Source organism: Ceratotherium simum, chromosome 6 (assembly GCF_057802395.1).
Source record: "Ceratotherium simum simum isolate JZ-2026a chromosome 6, ASM5780239v1, whole genome shotgun sequence".
NCBI classification, from domain to species: Eukaryota; Metazoa; Chordata; class Mammalia; order Perissodactyla; family Rhinocerotidae; genus Ceratotherium; species Ceratotherium simum.
Genome location: NC_141905.1, coordinates 552,180 through 574,327, shown reverse-complemented (window position 1 = coordinate 574,327; position 22,148 = coordinate 552,180). Strand labels below are relative to the sequence as shown.

General features: G+C 50.4%; 1 protein-coding gene across 3 annotated transcripts in view; it reads right to left on the bottom strand.

Moving 5' to 3' along the window:
- The window catches only part of SH2D4B (SH2 domain containing 4B), a 99,085-nt gene that overhangs the window by 16,351 nt on the left and 60,586 nt on the right, over positions 1 to 22,148 (bottom strand). Inside the window, exons 5-8 of one of the 3 annotated variants that reach the window (XM_087432938.1) lie at positions 11,797 to 12,010; positions 7,450 to 7,574; positions 4,377 to 4,491; positions 3,170 to 3,183 (exon numbers count right to left, since the gene is read on the bottom strand). In XM_087432938.1, the coding sequence (XP_087289064.1) occupies positions 3,170 to 3,183; positions 4,377 to 4,491; positions 7,450 to 7,574; positions 11,797 to 12,010 (468 nt within the window). Of the gene's footprint in view, positions 1 to 3,169; positions 3,184 to 4,376; positions 4,492 to 7,449; positions 7,578 to 11,796; positions 12,011 to 22,148 lie in introns of all 3 variants that reach the window. The other 2 variants (XM_087432939.1, XM_087432940.1) reach the window with 2 other exon arrangements.

Here is a 22,148-nt window from a genome sequence, read left to right as displayed (position 1 = left end):
CACCCCTCACAGCTTTTACAAAACATTTCAAGATGGGTATCAATTCATAATGAAAGAGAATTCAGACTTGTGCTTCGTTATGGAAGCCTAAATAAGTATCATCTTCCTTTTGTGCACTGTCATTTAAAGTCGTCTTTTTCTTTACTTCCAAGTGGTGTCAGTGGCATATCCTGAGGGTATGAAGCCACCATTTACACACTTCCAATCCTGATGTGCATCCCCAAGACTGCAGTGTGTACTTATTCCATGCAACAAAGGGAAGTATTTACTGCACGCCAGGCGTGCTCTCCCTGCTTGACACGGCTTCAGTGCCTGGGTCCACAGCGCCCAGGTCCCCACTCTGGCTGCCACTTCTCAACTGGTTCCAAAGCCTCACCATGGGTTCCTGTCCTCCCACTGATCCTGGAAGCCAAGGACCAGGGCCTGAGCTCACTCACTCTCTCCATCTCTGCCCCAGACGCTAGCTCCTGAGAGTAATCCCGAAGAGCAAACAGGGCCTTCCCAGACTCTCCCTCAAGCTGGGCCAGGAGACGGTGGCAGATCAGCTCTGCAAGGTAGCCTGAGGAGGGGTGAGATGTAAAGTAAAGAGCTCAGGCTGTGCGTAAAAGAAGTTCAAATGAAGATACAGGAAGGGATTGTGAATCCAGGGGGGACACGTTTTTGCCTCAATCTCCCCCCCTGGAGAGCACCATACTCAAGGAGCTGCCAGAACAGAGTAGGAAATAGCAGGAGCCAGAAGCCCTGCATCTCGTCCAGCTCCCGTGCTTACTGCTGCGTAAAGAGGGGTTGGTCTTCCGAGCCCTCTGGGCCTCAGTGTGGTCACCTGCAGAGGGCTAACCACGACTGGCTCAAGGCAGTTGAGAGTACCCATGAGACAGAGCACATCAAACCACTCTGTCCATCGACACAGCCAGGAAACACATCGACTACAGAGCAGCACCGCGCCAGAGGGATCGCCCAGGGCCAGCACTGGTCAGCCAGTCCAGGCCCTTCCTGTTCTGTGCAGCTCAGAGAAGAGGTGACCTGCCAGAGCATGCGGCAGAGGGGCCGAGCCGAGACTCCACTCTCACTCAGCCTCTGCCTCCCAGGGCACAACCGTTCCCGCCTTCCCTGGGGCTGCCTCCCTGCCCCTCACCTGCAGGACTCCTGGAAGGGCCATCCAGAGGGGTCACTCCTGGCCATGTCTCGGCTCCTGGACCAACAACGCCACCAGCAACCAAGAAACGAGCGAGGCAAAGAAACCCAACAGCCGGCAGGAGAACGCCCTCAGTCCTCAGCCCACAGACCGCCCGGCACCCGCTCCGGGGCCAACCCCGCACCCTGGCCAACCTTTCCAATGCTCCGACCACCTGAGAAAACTTTGGAGGCTCAGCAGGGGTAGGATCGGTGGTCCTGGAATGATGCCAGGAGAACACGCTCTCAGAATCACACCGTGTCCCAGACGCCAGGGGCAGAAAGCTTCAAGGCCGCCCGCTCCCCAACCTGGGGGGGTCCACTAGCCATCCAGACTGCCCAACAGTAAGCTGCAACCATCAAAAAGCCCTTTCTTCTACATGTAAAATGTGTCTCTTCAGAACTCCCAGCCCCAACTCTAGTTCCGTCCTCTCTGACAATCTCCCTTTCTCAAGATGGGACTCCAGAGATTGAAAAGAGATGGCTCCATCCCCATCCATCCCACCACAAGGCTTCTCTTTTCAAGACAGACATTGCCCCAAGTAATCACTAAAAATGGCTACTAGGACTTCTATTTCCTTCCCTTCCTTCAAACACATCTGGATGCATTGTAGAGCAAGGAGTCTGCTACAGGTATGGGCCCATTCTAGAATCTCGCAGCTCTGTGACCTTCAACATTCCTCTCCTCTAAATATGCTCTGAAGTCGCAGAGTGGGAAGGTAGGAAGCAATGCCCACTCCACGTGGGAGCTCTTGCTTCACACAGAAAGCACCCCCAACCGCTGGGCTCCCTGCAGACTGCACTGTCTACATGGATGGGGAGTGCCTCCTCCCTAGTGAAGCCCCCACTTTGTGCTTGTCAGAAAAGGCAGGACAATGACACCCCACGTGAGTGCAGGTGAGGCCATGCTTGAGAGCCACCCCCAGCACGTGAGCAGGGTCCTGCAGGAATGGTTTACCAACACCAACTACACCATCCACCGCATAGCCCCAGTCCCCGCCAAACCCTAAGGACAAGCCAGCGCAAGAAAACCAGTGGCTGGTGCCAAGACAATCAACCACGGACCACGCTGCGACTCTTTTCTAGAAGTAAAGCTCAGAAAGAGAAATGGGTTCCAACTGAGCCAATCTTCAGACCGAGTTGTTCTTAATAATTTTAGACTGTTGAAGTCCAAAAATAGATTTTTTTCCTCAAATCCCAGCTTATGTGCACTAGCTTTTCTCAGGAGTCTTTTTGTATGACTAGGAGTCTCTTATAGCCCCTGGAACATAACAATGAACAAAAGAAAAACAAGGAATGATTTTATGGCTTTATCTCTCTTTTTAACAGAGGACACTTTATCGAGAAGCCCGTGGTCCCAGCGGGAAGCCAGTTCTCCCTCCCCTTCCCCTCTATGCTTTGAGCCCTTTTTCCCAAACTCTGTTTTGCAGAGGAGGCGGGGTCTCTGGCAGCCCCTCAGATTCCAGGAGATAGCGCACTCACCCTGACATGGCTCGTTATGGTAGACAAAGCACCTTTGTTGGCTTGATTTTCCTAAGTATCCTGCGCAGTCGATGTCCTAATCCCCACTTCACAGATGGGGAACTTAAAGGACCCTCCCAAGGTCACAGAGCTGCGAGGTTCTAGAGTGGGCCACGTATCTTCAGACTGCTTGTCCACATTGCTCTTTGCATTACACCACAACATATGCAAATGTGTTTGAGGGAAGGCAAGGAAACAGCAGTCACAGCACTGTAGTCACTGGTAACCTGCATCTAACACCCGGCTCAATTTACCAGGAATGTTTTACTTGGGAAAGAAAAGATTTACATTGGGATTGTAACAGATTGCGTTATTGGCTCAAACTGTCCTCCCCTCCCTGTCTTCATACCTTTCAGCATACAGCTTTGCAGTCCCTCACACAAAAGGAGCAGAATATATTTTCCCACCACTCAGCTCTGTGATATATTGTGGCCAACGGCAGGAGGTGAAACCGACAGTGTGCTGGTTCGAAGACTAGACTTCAAGGGCCTAGCCTGCTGCCACTTGCTCTCTGGTCCCTGAGAAGACCATGCCTGGGCAAGCCTACTGGGCCCAGGAGGAGCACGAGAGATACAGGGAGCAGAGCCACCCCCGCTAAGATGCCCAGCCAAGACCAGTCAAGAGCAGCGTCCCCAGCCAACCCGCAGCAAAGACTCCCTAACAATTAGACTGGTGCAGGCAGCCTGTGGGACAGTAGGCTCCAACGCGGGAAAGATTCGTACTGGGGAGTCCTACCAGGGATGCTGTCAGGGAAATCCTACACTGGGGAAGAAGTTGGGCCGTACCAGTAGTTCCAGACTTGGGGGTTTTAGGTATGAGTAAAGTTCGTTTAAAGAGTTTGGAAACCAACTTGGAGCTGCCATCTTTTTGCTTTTCTTTTTTTTTTTTTTTTTTATAATTTTATTTATTTATTTTTTTCCCCCAAAGCCCCAGTAGATAGTTGTATGTCATAGTTGCACATCCTTCTAGTTGCTGTATGTGGGACGCGGCCTCAGCATGGCCAGACAAGCAGTGCGTCGGTGTGTGCCCGGGATCCGAACCCGGGCCACCAGCAGCGGAGCGCGCGCACTTAACTGCTAAGCCACGGGGCCGGCCCCTTTTTGCTCTTCTGAGCAAAGGCAATATATTAAAATAACTACTGCTTAATATCACCATCAATTCATAAAAGAAAGGACATTCTAACACTAAAACTGAGGAAAGAATATCACTTAGAACACGACACAGTCCTTTCCAAGCAAAGAATTGGCCACCCTCCAGATGTGAGCCTTTTTCTTTCATTCTGTCACAGATCAATGAAAACTTTGTTACTAAATAGCTCCAGTCCATGTATTGGTAACTTTCCTGCATGCTTTATGGTGGAGCTGTCAAAAGAACATGAAATCAGTCACATAAACTTCAAGACTTAAATCATGGTTCTGTTTGTTCTGTGACAATATAAAGTTAACGTTTTTTCATCACAAAATAAAGCTCAAGATAAATTTGAGCACCTCCGTCGTGCCTTCTCCACCGGCTGCTGCAAGCACTGCAGAGCAACCGGCACCCCTGCCAAACCCCCGCATCCACGGAAGATTTGGGTTGCACTATACAGATGCCTAAGATGCTGTGTTCCTGTGATGATCATGACACAGAATGAAAAGGAAAGCAGTGATCCCAACGGAAGCTCTCTCAGGGGCTCCAGGGACAGAAGATCCCCAAGACCAGCTCCAGGGACACGAGGCTCAGTCACCTGTGAATGCTGACTGTCTTCTTTCTGAGCCATAAAAAGCCACTGCATCCTTCTGTAGAGTACGTGGAGGCCTGAGAGCATGAAGGGCTCTAGAAGTGGACGGTGCTTATAACAGACTGTTGTCATTCAAAACCATCCACGCTGCAGATGCCAGGCTGGCTCTGGCCAGAGAAACGGGAGAACGATGGCATGTGCCAGTTCCAGGCAGAAGCTTCAGGAGCCCATACATGGCTGGCCAGGCCTCCTTTTCCCTCTGTCAGGAGACCAGCAGAGTTTCCAACAGAGGAAGCTACTTCAGGCTGAGGGCCAGATCAAAGTCCACAACCAACCCCCAGTGGGCACATAACATGGGTAAGAAATGAGTCTCGGTTGGTGGAAGTCACTGAGATTTTGGGTCATTTGTCACAGCGGCATAACCAGGAGTAATCTGACTGACACAACAGGGGACAGTAACTGAGTTGGAGAGCTCGACAACAGTGGCAACGGAGAAAGACGGCAAGTGTCTCAGATGGACTTCTGCGCCTGACCCCGGGCGGGCGAGAAGCAGAGGGGACGGCTGACTACAGAGGTTCCCGAGACCTGGGCCCCGGCCTGGAGGAGCACACGACCGGGAAGGCGAGCCTCACCTCTCGCGTTCTGGTTGCTCCCAGCTTACCCTCACCATCAGGCCCTACGGGGACTCACCCACCAGCGCCCACTGCAGAGAAGCAAGGGCTGCTCTCTGGAACTGGAAAGACTAGGGTCTAATCCCAACTCTGACTCTTCACTTCCACTGTCATCCATCCTTCCCAGGGAGGCTCACTGTGGTAGGCATTGCGGAAGATGGACAAGGGCCTTAGTTTCACAGGCTTACATTCAGGTAAGAGAACAGACAATAAGCAAATAACAAGATAAATACCAATTGGGTGAGTACTTTTAAGGAAATAAGCAGGGTGAATTGAGAGAAACTGGAGAAGCCTGCTTTAGGTAAAGGGTCTAGGAAAGGCCTCTCTGAGGAGGGGATGTTTGAGATGAGAAATGAGAACGTGTCAGCCATGCAGAAAAAGAGCAATAGCAAGTAGAGCGACAGCAAGTGCAGAGGGCTGGAGGTGGAGAAGAAAAGGGCTTGTTTGAGGAAGAGGAAAAAAGCCAGAGCTATGGCAGCAAGGCAGGCAAGGGGAGAACAATGCCATGAGGCTGGAGTGGGAAGCAGGCCCCGCCACCCTGGGGGCCCCGGGATGCAGCTTGAAGTTCACTGCAAGTACGAAGGGAGGCAGGGGCACTGAACAGGGGAGCGACGGGATCTGATTTATATGTCCAAGACTCTCAGGATGCTGTGTGGAGGGTGGATTGTAGAGGGGCCAGAGTTAAGGAGACATACCGATGAGGACACTCCTGCAGACTGGACTGGGTGGTGCCACAACCTTTGTGACCTTGGGCAGACCCTGCACAGTGCCAGGTCTCAGCCATCCCCACTGCAGAGTGTGTCTACTGCTTGCACTGTGTGGCTGCCAGACTCCGTGGGCTCCTGTCGGCAGGGATGATGGTGCACGTGGCCTCACTCCCCTGCACGATGTCTTCTGATCACTCCAGCTGCCTTTCCCGGGGCTGCCCTGCCCAGAGCTTGCCCGTGAAGGCCTCCCTGTCTGCCCTCAAGACCCCAGAGTCTCTAGTGCCCACCATGACACCAGGTTCCTCTCCATCTGGGTGGAACTGAGAACACACGGAAGCTGGCCAGGGAGCAGGTGGGCAGTCCACATCACCAGGGGAAACGCAGGCCAAGGGGGAGGCTGATCAAGCTCCCAGCAGGCTGGCAGGAGAGAAACGGATGGGTGCTAGCCGTGGCAGGAGAGGTCAGTTCTGACCAGGGGAATCCTCAGTGCTGATGAGGAAGGGGAGACTCAGCGAGCATGAAACCTGAGAGTCTGTGGGCTACTGGAGACCAGGAGACTACGTGGAGCAGAGAACAGACATCTCAGCTGGGGCATTCCTGGATAAGCCAGCCTCCAGCTGACCTGTTACCTGTCTGGAGACGCATGACCCAGCTCAGCTCAGATCATCTGAGCCTGGCCCATTCCAGAAGAACTGCCCAGTTGATTCACAAACTCATGAATAAATAATAAATGCTTATTCATTTTAAGCTACTGAGTTTTGGCGTGATTTGTTACGCAGCAATCGCTAACTGATACAGAGGGGTTTGATGGCCAGGAGCCCCTTCTGTTTCTCTGTAGCAAGTCTCTGCTAAAATCCCAATTCAGGTTCCCTGTTTAGGGCCTCTGCATGGTCAGATCCCTGGACTGGGGTCACGAGGCTTGAGATATAGCCTTGAACTTGACTTTACAAGTCTCTCGGTGACCTTATGAAAATATCCTCCCCTCTCTGGGCTTGTTTTCCTATCTGCAGAATGAAGGGATTAGACACTTGCAGGGAGCCTCCAGCTCTAACGTTTTGTGTGGAGGACTCTGACTTTCTCATTCAGTCATTCCGTCATCAATCAACAAGTAATTGCTCAGAGCCTGCTGCATGCCAGGCCACGGCCAGGATCCAGGGATGCAGGCTCAGACCACGAAATGTGGGCCCTGCCCACTAGGAGCTCGCGGTCCACTGACAGCTCACTGTCTTGTGAGCATAGAGGAGATGCCTCTCAGGAGCCTTTGATGGCCAAGGAGGCTGTGAGGTGAGAGCAGTGGGGGGGCGCAGAACGCTGAGTGCCTCCGGTCTCCAGGACTCAGCCAGAGACGGTGTGCCCTGGTCTCTAAGGGCTCAGTGTCTCAGCACGCGCCCCTGGGAAATCAAAGCTTGCACCTTGAACTCAGCATACTCAGTGGCAGATAAAGGATAGCACAGGGCCTCCCCCACTCCCCCCTCCGGCCAGCCAGGAAGCTCATTCCCAACGCCGGGAGACTGGCCAGTCCTTGTGGGGCAGAGCAGAATCAGCAGAGTCTCAAGTCCTCTCCTTCCCTGATTATAGGAGTCCTTCAGGACTCCCTCTGACCAGGGAGGCCAAGAGCTGGGAATTATCTGCCCCGGGGCCCAGAGAGCCATCCTACCGTGGAACCAAGGGGCGATGGACTTGGTGTTCCTCTCGAAGCCAGCTCGACGAGGCAGCTGCTCCTCCCGAAACCAGCGGACTATGACTTCTCTGGAGACAGGACGCAGTGGGCGCTCCCAAGTCCTGCTGAGAAGAGAGGTGGAGTGTGGGAGTCAGGGAGGGACGGATAGAGGGAGAGAGGAGGGAAGAGGAGGGAGGGGGAGGAGAGGGGAGGAGGGAGGAGGAAGGAGGGGAAGCCCACTGTGAGAGTGAACACGCACGATGCCCACACTCGTGCCTGTGGAGAGGACTAGATGAGTCCAGGTACTGAAGGTACTTTGCGCATTATAATGTACCAGCAATTACTGTTTTTCTCAAAAGATAACTTTTATTACTTGCTTTGAAGGGCCGGCCCTGTGGCTTGGTGGTTAAGTGAGCGCGCTCCACTGCTGGTGACCCCGGTTCGGATCCCGGGCTCGCACCGACGCACTGCTTCTCCGGCCATGCTGAGGCCGCGTCCCACATACAGCAACTAGAAGGATGTGCAGCTATGACACACAACTATCTACTGGGGCTTTGGGGGGAAAAAATAAATAAATAAAATCTTTAAAAAAAAAAAAAAAAAGCCACATAGGTGGGAGTGGAAAAGAGGACAGGAGGGGATATCTGAGGGAAAGAAATGGCATCTTTTCCTTCTAGAAAGGCCAGGGCATAAACAACGTCACCTATGAGAAGGATCCCAATGTGACAGGAGGAAAATTATGAATGCATGAGTGTCCTCCGCCCCCCTCCCCCCAAAGAGAATCCTGTCTCGCCCTCCATGTCCCCCTCCCCTGCCTTCCAAGGGGACCCTGCCTTCGCCAGCTACCTTCCACGCTTTTGTGAGGCAGAATCAGGACAGTGAACAGAGAGAGAAACCAAGAACCTGGATCTGCTCTGGAAATGGCTGAGATTCAGCAGCAAGAAATGAAAAGGATGAGGACAGATGACAGGGGGAGGGGAAGGACCGAAGGCCCCCCCCCCCACACACTGGCTGACTCCTGACCATCAGGGAAGGGGCTCTGAGGGTGAGTGAATGGGGCACCGGAAGAATTTATGAGTAATGAATTCCATACTTTTTGAGGTTTTCTCACAAGTAAGCCAAGATTTTCATTGCTTTTGTGTCTGAATTGTGGTTCTTGAATGCACACAGAGACTGGGCTGCACGAGACCCCTGTGACGTTTGAGCTACACTAGCATGAAGCACAGCACACGACCCACCAGGCACACACTAACCATCTGTTGAGTTAATATGTAGTAAGATCACACTACAGCCAGCCCTGGTGGTCTAGTGGTTAAGATTCAGTGCTCTCATGACTGTGCCCTGGGCTCATTTCCTAGTTAGAGAACCACAGCCCTAACCCCGTCTGTCTGTTGTCACACAGTGGTGGCTTTGTGTGGCTGTGATGCTGAAAGCTCTGCCACCGGGATTTCAAACACCAGCAGGTCACCCATGGTGGACAGGTGTCAGCGGAGCTTCCAGACTAGAGAGACTAGGAAGAAGGACCTGGCCACCCACTTCCGAGAAAATTGGCCACGAAAACTCCATGAATGGCAGATAGAGCACCGTAAGGTGAGAGGATGGCGCAGAAAGACCTCGCAGGGCTCCCTCTGCTGTGCACGGGGTCTGGGAGTCGGAAGTGACTCAAGGGCACTAAGGACAAGACCACACTGCATCAATTTACAGTCTGCAAATACAGCACCTGAAGAGCAGCTCTTTGACGCAAGTCGAACAACCACAGCCTTTTCATATTTTCAGCTGAGTGACAGAAACCTGGTACATTCTTGCTGGGTCGTTGTAGCCACCTGAGAGCACTGGCATTTAGAACCCCCTACTGTTGTGCTCATTTTCTATAAATCAACGTCAGCTGTCTCTGTGTTTGCCCTGCACCCACACTGGTGCTGAGTTCAGCACTTCCGTGCAAACCCCAGGATGAGTTCATATTTTTACCTACCCCAAAAGGAATCCTCTCACACACACACACACATACTCACACAGCAGGGAACCGTGCGGATCTTAGGCAGAACGTCATAAGACAGACCGAGGGTGAGGTTCCATTGCACGGCTCACAGCCATCATCAGTGGAGTTGGTTCTCCATCCCCACTTTCCCACTGCTGCAGCCCTAGGCTCTCCTTTATGCCCTCCAGCCAGCTTCACTCCCGCTGTATCTGACTGGTGGGATTTGCCCCTTCTCGGTGAGCCCAGATGCCTTCCCTCTCTATTAGGCAGCACACTGCAGCCCTGCCCCAGCCTCTTCCTTCACACTTGCATTCCCCATTAAATAACTGTGCTCAGGGGAAAAAATTCTCTGGTGTCTAGGACTCATTCTCCTTAGAAGGCAAGAGGAGGTTATAAATAACAGCAAAGGAAATTCATTCACTCCTCTCCCTCTGTTTCTAAGCAGAGAACCTGATTCACCAGAACACGAACACTAGGATGATGTGCTCCGAGAGGCCACCTGGCCAGAAGCCTCACTCCCGCCCCTCAGCACAGCCAGACAGCCAGACAAGGGCGTGCCGGCCAGTGCCCGCACCACAGTGCTCGGGCAGTCCCATAGGCAGCGACAGCAGGGAGGCTGATGCATGGCCTCCCGGTGCCCGGATCTGCCGCTCCATCTGCATGGCCCCCGGCCCCCTCAGTGGCTCATGGTGGCAGTCACTACTGACAATTACACACAGCCAGCCCAGAGCCAGGCTGCCCACAGTCCATGCAGTGCTGTCACATGGGCCCGAAGGGCAAATTATCTGTTTCCTTAAAAAAAGCACACAGGGAAGAAAGCTTTTCTAACTATGTCTCCCAATCCAGGAAACATAAAAGAAAATCTGACCTCATAAAAATCAAGAATTCCTGAGTGGGGGCTGGCCCAGTGGCATAGTGGTTAAGTTCACGTGCTCTGCTTTGGCTGCCCAGGGTTTGCAGGTTCAGACCCCGGGCACGGACCTACACACCACTCATCAAGCCAGGCTGTGGCAGCGTCCCCATACAAAGTGGAAGAAGACTGGCAGAGATGTTAGCTCAGGCCAATCTTCCTCACCAAAGATAAAAAAGTTCTCCTCACAAGAAAAAAAAAGAATTCTTGCGTGACAGAAAGTTTCATCTCAAAAGTCAAAAGACAAATGACAAACTGAGAAAAAAATGTTTATCACAAACAAAAGGGTCCTCTTCCCTAATATCTAAGGACTTCCTAGAAATAGATGAGCAAAAGACCAATAACACAATGAAAAACCAGGTAGGGGAATGAATAGGCAGATAAGAAAATACCAATGGCTCTTAAACATACTCAAACACTTTATCCCACCCATAAATAGAAATGCAAATTTAAACTTTCACTGAGATATTATCTGACACCTTACTGTTGGCAAAGCTCAAGGAAGAGGGCGTTCATTGGTACCAGCCCCGGGGAGGGCGATCTGACAATAATGATCACCGCTGTGAACGCACACACCCTCAACCAGTGATCCCACTTCCGGACTCTCCCCTGTAGATAATAATTGTATGTGTATAAAATTAATGTCTACAAGGTTATTTGTTAAGGGCAATATTGGTAATAACCTAAGATTTAAAACACCACCAATGTCCCTTAATAGAGTTTTTGATAAATAAATTATAGCACATCCCTGCAGTGGAATACTATGCAGCTGTAAAAAGAAAACAATGTTCAACAATGATGGGGCGTGTAAGGGTGGGGGGACCAACCTTGGGGCTGGCCTAAGGTAGGCCCAGGTGGAAGATGGAGAGGCTCCAGGCAACCTCTTGACCCTCTGGCCTGGAAATCACCAGCAGTCACTGCAGTGCCCTTGCCAAACCCCTCTGGAAACACCGCTGTGTGTGGGACCCTCCTGCACTCCGCCACACTCATGCGCACACCTGTTCTCAGAACCCGGGATGCACCAGCACCGCCTGTGGTTTCCAGGTATTTAATTTATTAATTAAATTAACTAATTTATTAATTCCAGGTATTTAACCCATTTGAGGTCTTATATTACAAGTTCTTTACGTGGGGTCTGTGGACCTTTAAACGCTTGAAATTACATGCACATTTTGGAGTGGAGAGGGTACACAGCTTTCTTTAGATTCTCAAAGGAATCCTAGACTGTAAAAAGGTTTAGGATGCCCAACTTCAGAGTTACCAGAAATCTCCCACCTCGACTTCTCTCCTCCCCACCCCCTTTCGCCCCATTATAGACACTGAGGCCCACAGAGGGGAAACGACTAGCCCCCAGTTTCACAGTAATTCGGAAGCAGAGCCGGGACTGGGTCCCCGTGCCCCATGCTCCAGCCCAAGGCCCTTCCCCCAACCCCACCACGCGGAGCCCCCGACCCACCTGCCAGGCACCGAGAGGGGCAGAGGCGGACCAAGCCCCGGAAGGTGGTGGTAGAGTCTGGCCTCCTCGTGGCTCTGGCCAAGCTCTCGGAACATGGAGCTGAGGCCGGCGACCGTGCCCTTCTGGATGGCGCGCAACGAGTGGCGCCGGTACTCGTCCCGGGCGCGCTGGGCGCGGCGGCTCTGCTCCTCGTCCGCCGCCTTGGACCGACGCACTGGAAACGGATGGAGAGCATGTTTGCCCAGCCCCGCAGCCCAGGCTGTACACTGCACAAGCAGAGACTAGGCGCAGGCCAGGAGCTACATGGAGGCTCGGAGCCCCCGGGATGGCAGGGCAGGCCCAGCTCTAGCCAGCAACCCTGGGGCTAGCCTGTCGCTCTGGGGGTAAAGACACTCATGGCACTTTAGGGTCATCTGGCTATTCCTGTGGCCCTGTTCCAGGATGAGCAAGCAACCTTTGGATGGTTACATCTCCATATGTATTTCTTCCTGGGAGTGCTGGGCTCATAGCAGCCTCTCAAACCCGGTGCCCATCCACCTAGCCTCAGGGGCACCTGTCAAAGTGGTCAGCATCTCCAAATACCGTGCCATCACCTGCAATGACTGAGGGCTTTCTCTGTGCCAAGCCCTGGGCTCCTACCTTTCCCTGCATGTCTCATTGTAGACTCTTCCCACCACCCAGGAGGAGGGCCCGTCACTCTGCACAGAAGCCCAGCTCTGGGAGGGTAAATAGTGCCCAAAGGGAAATAGCTAATAAGGGGCAGGGCTCGGATTGGAACCCAGGCGTGTGTGGCTCTAACACTCGTGCATCTCTTCCCACCACATGGACGCCACCTCTGAAGCCCCCTTTGTTTTAAAACCAGATGTGTCTGACAGCAGAGCCCCTGCTCTTGCCTACCAAATGCCAAAAGAGCATTTAAGACCACCCAGTCCAGTCCTCTCGTGTTACTCATGTGGAAACTGAGGCCCAGGAAAGGACAGTGCCTTGTGCAGCTGGCTGAGTGGTCAAGCCAGGCCAGGCACTGTCCTTTCTGCTATCACAGGATGAGCTGTTGGAGACACCATGTCCTTTTCTGGTGCCCCTCCTCTGGTTTCCTGTGGCCTTGACAGCTGGGGGAGTGTGTTGGAGGGAGGGGGAGAGGGTCCTTTGATAGCTGTCACTCCACAGTTTACAAGGCTCCAACACACCCCTATCTCCAGCCTTCTGGCTTTTTGTGTCCCTCAAGGCAGGCCCTGTCTCAACCGAGCGGCCTTGAAAAGACATCTGCATGTCGCTGCTTCTGGAACTCAAAAGGGAGCCCTGGACCCAGGAGCTGCCACGAGGGGCGCTACAGGCAAGGGCTAGAATCAAAATCATTTTCTGTAGTCTGACTGCATCTTGGCAGGCCCCGTCTGCCTCCAAAATCCAGTCCTTCTCTTGAAGCTGGCTGTGTGCCTCCAACTGGGCGTGACTAGTGACCACACTGGCCCAAGCAGGCCACGGCCCTGGGAGTAACCCCACCCGCAGTCTACCTCAACTGCAACCCCAAGGCACGCACAGGTGGCAACACCTGCAACCTACACGGTCAGAGAACTGTGCTCTGTTCCATCTGGAGGACACCTTGTAAACAGCCCCGGTCCTGAAACAGCACTTCTGCTTCTCAAGTTGTCAAACACTCTTTCTTGAAACAGATCATCCCCCAGCTCTGAGGAAGGCAGCATGAGGTCTGTCCCTCAGAAGGCACTGTGGAAGTGGAGGTCACACGCAGAGAATCCTGTAGCTGTGGGCTCCACGAGGGCAGCGGGGAATCCTCTTCGGTCCATTCGTTGCTGTAGTCTGGTGCCTAGAGCACGGCCAGCGGGCAGTCCACATTCTTGGATGCCTGTGCCAGGTCCTGGCTGGGCACAGAGACAAGGACCAGACCCCTCCCTCAAGGCCCTCAGAGCCAGGCCGGGAAATGAGACACATAAGCACTTCTGACCCAGTGGAGACGGACAGATGGAGTGCTGTCAGAGTTGAGGGCAGCAGCACTCCTGTTCCGAGGGGGAGCAGGGAGCCATCGCGGGAGAGGGTGGAACCCGCTGAGTCTAGAAAGGTCACTAGGGATTTTCCAGAGAAAGAGGAGGGAGAAAGCCACCCCAGGAAGAAAACTGAGGTTTCGGTGCCCAGTTGGCTGGTCTGTAAGTTGCGGAGGCCACGACATCACGACGCCTGCCCTGCGGTGTGGTGAGCGGCTCAGACAGGGATGCCCGGGCCAGGCTCTGCAGTCACTCGACTGCAAACTAAACACAGACGCTCGTGCCCTGCAAAGGCCAGTGACCCTGAGAGACGGCAACCTCACAGACAGACAGCCAGGCGGCGGAAGGAAGTCACGTGCAGACCATGAAGACAGGTTTTTGGAGCTGAGCGAGGTGAGGCCCCAGCCGCTGGTCACACAGGCTTCACCCAGTCTCCAGGCCCGGCTCTGACCCCGCCCCTCTCTTCCTCAAAGGCCTTCCGCGCCCCGCTGCACACAGGACAGAGGGCAAACCCCCAGCCCTTAGGAGTGGCCCAGCTGCCCCACTTTCTTTCCTGGCCCAGGGGGCCTCTGAGCGCCTCCCACACTTGCGCCCAGCTCCACCCGGCTCCCACTGCTCTGCGAGCCCCCCTGTGCAGCCGTGCTCACCACGTGGGCGACCAAGCTGCCGGGGCAGCGGCCCCGCGGGCACCCAGCTGAGGAAGCGGCTCTCTGCTCAGCCTTGGCCAAGCCAGCCCTGCCGCCCAGCCGCATTATGGAAAAGAAGTGACCTGCAGGCAGACAGGGTCAAGGGCAGCTCCACAACAGCTGTCTTATTTTATTTCTCTCCTTGCATTCTTTTTTTGTTTTTTGATATAATTCACATATAACATTGTGTAAGTTTGAAGTGTACAACCTGTTGATTTGATACATTTATATATTGTGATGTTTGCCACCATAGCTAACACCTCTATCACGTCACAGAATTATCATCTCTTCTTTGTGGTGAGAACATTTCAGACCCAGTCTCTTAGCTACTTTGAAGTATATAATCCAGTTTTTTAGCTATAATCACCATGTCGTGCATTAGATCTCCAGAACTTGCTCATCTTCTAACTGCAAGTTTGCACCCTTTGACCACCATCTCCCCAGTTCCTCCCAGCCCAGCCCCTGGTAACCACCGTCCTTCTCTCTGTTTCTATGAGATACAGCTGTTTCAGATTCTACATATACATGATATCACGTAGTGTTTGTCCTTCTCTGTCTGACTTATCTCACTTAGCATAATGTCCTCAAGGTCCATGTATGTTGTAACAAATGGCAGGATTTCTTTCTTTCTCATGGCTGAATAATATTGCACTGTGTATATACACCACATCTTCTTTATCCACTCATCCACTGATGGACACTTAGGTTATTTCTGTGTCTTGGCTATTGTGAGTAATGCAGCATGAACACCGGAGTGCAGATATCTCTTCAATAGCCTGTTTTCATTTCCTTTGGACCTATTCCCAGAAGTGGGATTGCTGGATCATATAGTATTTCTATTTTTAATTTTTTTAGTAACCTTCATACTGTTTTCCACAGTGGCTGTATCAATTACATTCCCACCAACAGTGCACAAGGGTTCCCTTCTCTCCACATCGTCGCCAGCACCCCATGCCAGCTTTCTTAAGAAAACCCCTGAATGTCTCTAGGCCTCGGTTTGCACCTCTGTCAAAAAGAAACTGACATGAAGGTCTGCCTCACGAAGCTATTATGAAGATTAAATACAACATACAAAAACATTACAAACTATGAAGTGCTTAGGAAAAGTAATGTCTTATTAAGTCAGGCCTCTGACTTTGATCCTGTCTTCAGATCTCCCAAGGCCTGAGTCTGAGGCCAAGCTGCCTGGGTTCACCTCCCAACTCCATTCACCAGCTGTGTGACACTAGACAAGTTACTTAATCACCCTGGGCCTCTGTTTCCTCATGAGTAAAATGGAGATAATAATAGTCCCTACCTCATAAAGATGTTCTGAGAATTAAGAGAGCTAATAATATAAACCACTTAGAACCGTGTCAGGTACATATCACACACCACAGTAAGTGTTAGCTGAAATTTTTATTTTCATTAGCCCTGGTATTGCCATGTGCAAAATGGAGCCACGAACAGCTCCTGGCCAGTCCAGGAGGGCACCCTTGATTATCAATCACTTGGCATCTGCTCTGCGTCAGTTTACAAGCAGCTCACCCTAAATTATACTTTGAAAGCTTGAAAGGTTGCTTTAGTTCCTTCTGAGAATCAGGGCTGGATTTGGGCTGTGTCCCGTGAATCTGCCATGGAAACCCTCAGCCAGAACTCATGGAGTTCTCTTCTAATCCAATGAAAACAACCAAAAGCTACATTAGGAACAGCCACAAGTATCTTTTGCCCTGAGCCAGCAAGTATTGGACTGTCCGTGCCCCAGAAGACCCACTGCAGAGGTGAGGGCCCAGACTGAGTCATGTGCTTCCTCCCACGGCCCACATTCTGGCTCAGGATGACTCCCCACGGGCCTGCAGTGCACGCAGAGTAAAGGGGGACATGGCCGTTCCCACTTCTAAGGCAGGTTCCAGGGCCTCCTTTCTCCATCTGTTATGGGAGAATGGGCCTCATCTCACAGAAATACTGTGAAGACAGCCGAGACAGCAAGAAAACACTGAGGACTGCAGAAGAGAGGCTGAATTTAGACATTAAAAAATGGACCAGCCACCATGAGATACCACTTCCCACCCATTAGGATGGCTATTATAAAAAAAAATTTTAATTAAAAAAAAAAAACAGAAAATAAGTGTTGGTGACAATATGGAGAAATTGGAACCCTCACGCAGTGTTGGTGGGAATGTAAAATGGTGCAGCTGCTGTGGAAAATGACATAGCTGTTCCATAAAAATTAAACATACAATTACCATGTGATCCAGCAATTCCACTTCTGGATATATACCCAAAAGAATTGAAAGCAGAGGTTCAAACAAATATTTGTCCACCCATGTTCATAGCACCATTATTCACAGTGGCCAAAAGACAGAAGCAACCCAAATGTTCATTGATGGATGAATAGATCAACAAAATATGGTATACATACAGACAACGGAATATTATTCAGCCTTGAAAAGGAAGAGAATTCTGACACACGCTACAACATAGATGGACCTTAAAGACATTGTGCTAAGTGAATAAGCCAGAAACAAAAGGACAAACTTTGTATGATTCCACTTACTGTATTTTGAGTAGTTAAATTCACAGAGCAGAGAGAAGAATGGTGGTTTCCAGGGGCTGGGGCAGGGAGGAATGGGGAGCTATCATTTAATGGGGACAGAGTTTCAGTTTGGGAAGATGAAAAAGTTCTTGAGATGGATGGTGGATGGTAGAACAACAATGTGAGTGTACTCAATACCACTGGACTACACACAAAAATGGTTAAAATGGCAAATTTTAGGTTGTATATTTTACCACACTAAAAAAATGGACATTCTATAATATTCCGGCTTGATGAGCACTAGGCTGAGAATCGATGGACCTCAGTGTCGCTGTTAACTAGATGTGTGCCCAGCTGTGTCCCCGCATCCATCCCTCAGTTCTGTTGTCTGCAGATGGGAGGGGAAGGTCCCTTCCTGCTCTGCCCTCCCACCACAGGGATGCACCCACACCTGCCTGGCCCGTGGCCACCTCCCCAGAACTGAGACATCGCTTTCCAGTACCACCCAGCCTAGAACCCTTCTGCTCAGTAAAAAACCAGGAGTCCCACAGTTTTCGGAGCCCAGCCTCACCCGCACCAGACCTGGGAGTTCCAGCGGCCCCAGGCGTGGGGGTGGGGAGAGGGCTGAGCATTCCGCTTGGCTTTGCTCCTAACTCTCTGTCAACCTACAACAGGGTTTTCATCTCTCTGGGTCTTCGTTTTCCCTCTATGGAAAATAGAGACGGTGCATCCTTTGTCCAGGGGCAGCCACAAGTGCCAGGCTGTTCTGGAATCATGTCCTTGTCTGTGCTCAAGGCTCCTGCTCAGTCTCAGCGCTGAAGAGAAATGACAGGCATTGATTTTCCTCTTGGCAGAATCCCTGTGAGTGTTACACATCTCCACAAAAACAGCCAGGCTAGTCATGGCGAGAGACAGGGTTTTTACGCTTTAGACAACACCTTCGGGCAGGGTGTGGACATTTATTTAGCACATGTGGATTCAGTGCCTACTGAAACAGAAAAGGCCATTTAGGAGACCACTAAATACGGGCTAATGAATTTTAATGCTTTACCAAAGGATGAGTGGAAGCCACTAAAAGGTTTTAATGAGGAGAGCAGGATGTTGTTTGCACTTTTCCAAGATTGATTTGGCTACAGTGTTGGGAATGAACCCAACAAGAACAAGAAGGAAGATTTGAAAAACAGAAATCTAGGCAAAGAGCAATGGGGGTCAAAGCTAAGACAGGGTCTGGAGAAGGTGTAGGGAGGGGTGTAAATTCAAACGGTAAGGAAGTAGAATCCTTACAACTTGCTAAGTTTGGGGACCGGTAGTGAGCAAAAGTGACAGACCAGAAAGACAGCTGAGTTTCTGACTCTGACAGCCAGGTGACGAAGCATGTGGGGGAGGAGGATGGGGTTGGGATGTGTGGAGGTAGAGGTGCCCGTGGGGTTCCAGGAGGAAGGATCTCCTGAGCAGGAGGTTCTGGAAGATCTTTAGTCGCTGCTCTTCACAAGACCCCTCTCTGGTGAACTTGCTGGTTCCCTGGGCCCTCTCCCTGCCTCAGCCTAGACAGAAAGGACTCAGCGCTTTATAGAATTCAGACAATCCAGTCACATCCTACAGAGAAGCCTAATGCTTCAAAGTAACATCAATTTGTCATAACCCTTTGGGTGAATAGTATAATGTCCCTGAAATTAGTGAGTAGTGCTGTACATGGGAAGAGGCGCCGACGCAGGTTTAAATGGTGTATGTTTGCAGACGAGCTGGAATTCTGCTCCCGGTTCCGCTCCACGTGCCCTCGGGCAGCTTGACTTGCCAGATCGCTACTTTATTTCCTCACCTGCAGAACAGGGACTTCGTAGGGTGGCTTTGAGACGTACACGAGCTAGCACATAGAAGGGGCTTGGACAGTTCCCGGCACATGTGGAGCTTCACTAAATATACTATTGTTGTTGTTCTCATCGTGTGCACTCAGAGCTCAGCGGACCGGAAGGCCCCCTTTAGGGGGGGTCCGCCCTGTTTAGGCACAGAGGGGTGGAGCTGGGGAAGTGGTGCAGAGTAGGGCTGGGTAGAGTCAGGAGCTCCTGTCGGAGACAGGGAAAAGTGAAACTTCGTGAAACAGGGAGGCTTCCTGACCCCTAGGAAAGGGAAACAGGGAGTCCAGATGTTGAAGGATATACACGCAGGCCTCTGGTGACTCAGCCTGCTGGAACAACCGTCACCTGAGGAATAGGTGGGTTTGGCACCAAGACAACCCTAAGAGATGAGCCTCAGGGAAAGCAAGCGAGGCTCACCCACAGCTAAACGAGGGCAAGGTAAGGGGCTCCATCCATCCAGACCCCAAGGCTTCTCAGGGCAAGCTCCAGCCATCCTTGCCCTGCGTGCAATCTGAGTGGCTACCAACAGTGACCCCCTGTGGCTGCCAGAGCACCTGCAGGGATTCAGTAAGACCAGAGCACTCCCCACGCCCGTGTGAGTCTCAGAAGGACTCCACTTTGGGACAACACAGACCCCCAGGGATTCTTGAGTAATTCAAGAGGAGAGAGAACCCTAAGAAGAGATGAATAGGGCATGTGGGGACTCAGGCTGGCATTATTCTGAGGTTTAAAACCAAAAATATGTGGCAGCAGGAGTTTGAAGAGCAGTTTGAACTGGTTATGTCCAAAGAGAAACGACACAATTTCCCAACTCTTCAGCGGATAGAAAAGGCCCTTCTTTTATGTTATCCTTCAGCTTTCCTTCCACTCTGCCCCACCCCATCTCCAGACCACACCCCATCTCCACAAGGCTCCTCTGCCTGTCTTGAGCACACAGCATTTTAGAGTCACTGCCGTTCACTTAGACCCCAGAGCACACTCCTTCCTAAGAGGCAAGAGATGGAGCCAACATAACCGGACTCCAGCCTGGGCCTGAGCACGCATTTTCTCACTCGGCTTTGACAACAGCCCAGCAAGGTGTGAAACAGCCAGGGCGCAGATCTGGGGCCCGACCAGAATCACAGCACAAGGAGCCAGGGGGTCCTTACAAGCCTGGCCGGGGGCTGCAAAACACTGTTTACATTTCTAATCAAATAACAACAACAATAAAGTTCCAATTTTTGTAAATAATACCATTTACCAAGTCACACTGGCTCATCTCTAAATCTCTGGGCAACTAGATGTTACCTCACTTACACCCCTACAGATCCACAGTTGAGAAATTTTTTTAAATGAATTTCTGCCTGACATATTCAGAGCTTCTCAGAAGCCAGAGCCTGCTCTGCTGTTTGAACGGAATAACTAACTCTCTATTCAAGAGATACTGAAAGGAGCAATTCCCTTTCCTTCTAACTTGGAGAATTTAATTTAGGTGTTTTATCAAAAACTGCTGCTCCCGGTAGATTAATGGCCCACTATATCTTTCATATTAAATTAATTGAGTGCAGAATGGCTTTGCTGGATTTGAATGACAGGCTCCAGAGTTGGGCTCATCATTCTTTAAGAAAGCATAAAATAAAGAACCAAAATCATGGGGCCTGAATTATCCCATCTTTTCTCTGTTTTTTTGGAGGTTTTTCCATTTGCAGTTCCCACATGGTACATTAACTAGCAATCAGGCAGCTCTTGGGCCAGATGATTTCACTTCTCCATCTCTAACGAAACACCAGCCCAGCCCATAACTTTCCATCTCATCGTGTAGCTGCAGAAAGAGGAACACTTCATGAGTGACAGCCCTTTACAACTCAGAAAGCACTTCTGTCTCTTCTTCTCATTTCACCCTGCCAAGAAGCCTCAACTCAACATGATTACCTTCATTTTACAAATGAAGAAACTGAGCGACTTAGCAAGAACTTGCTCAAGGTCACATTACTGGTGGCAGAGCTAGGACAGGACTCCCAGTCCAGTGCTCCTGCCCCACACTACAGCAGCCAGCCTCGTATGACTTCACTTTGTAATTGTTCACTGTTGTTTTTACTAAAAAACCTTTGCCCTGACTTCTTTTTTCACCTCCCTCTTCATCCGTTCTGAATTTAAATGAATAAATTCTTCTTTACTCTGGCCCATCTTATCTTCCAGCCTCATTTTCATCATTGCCCACCGTGAACCCCAGGCTGCAGCCACATCATAACATGCGCCGTGTCCTGTGCACACAATGGCCTTGCCTTTGCTCAACTCTGTTCCCTCTGCTATGATGCTCTTTCTCACTTCTTTACCACCACCTCCACCCCGCCCACTTTTCCCAAACTAAATGCCATTTCCTCCACAGGGCCTTTCCAACTGCTCTAATATTTTGTAGCAAAATATTACAGAATTTTTGCATCTCTGTTTATCATCAGGAATATTGACTTGTAATTTTCCTTTCTTGTATTGTCTCTACATGGCTTTGGTATGAGGATAATGCTGGCCTCCTAAACTGAGTTTGGAAGTGTTCCCTCTTCAATTTTTTGGAAGACTTTGAGAAGGATTTTTATTAATTCTTCTTTAAATGTTCAGTAGAATTCACCATGAAGCCATCTGGTCCTGAACTTTTCCTTGTGGGAGATTTTTAATTACTGATTCAATATCCTTATTAGTAATTAGTCTGTTCGGATTTTCTATTTCTTCATGATTCAGTCTTGGTAGGTTGTATGTTTCTAGAAATTTATCCATTTCTTCTAGGTTTTCTAATTTGTTGCAGTATAATTGTTCATAGTAGTTTCTTATGATCCTTGGTATTCTGTGTTATCAGTTGCAATGTCTCCTCTTTCATTTCTGATTTTATTTGTTTCTTCTCTCTTTTTTTCTTAGTTAATCTGGCTGAAGGTTTCTCAGTTTTGTTCATCACTTCAAAAAACCAACTCTTAGTTTCATTGATCTTTTCTATTGTTTTTCTGGTCTCTATGTCATTCATTTCTGCTCTGATCTTTGTTATTTTCTTCCTTCTGCTATCTTTGGGCTTTGTTTGTTCTTATTCTTGTTCTTTGAGGTGTAAAGTTAGATTGTTTACTTGAGATGTTGTTTTTTCCTTATGTAGGCATAATTGCTATAAACTTCCCTCTTAGAACAGCTTTTGCTGCATCCCATATGTTTTGGTATGCTATGTTTCCATTTCATTTATCTCAAGATATTTTTTTATTTCCTTTTTGATTTCTTCTTTGACCCACTGGTTGTTCAGGAGTGTGTTGTTTAATTTCCACATATTTGTGGATTATCTAGT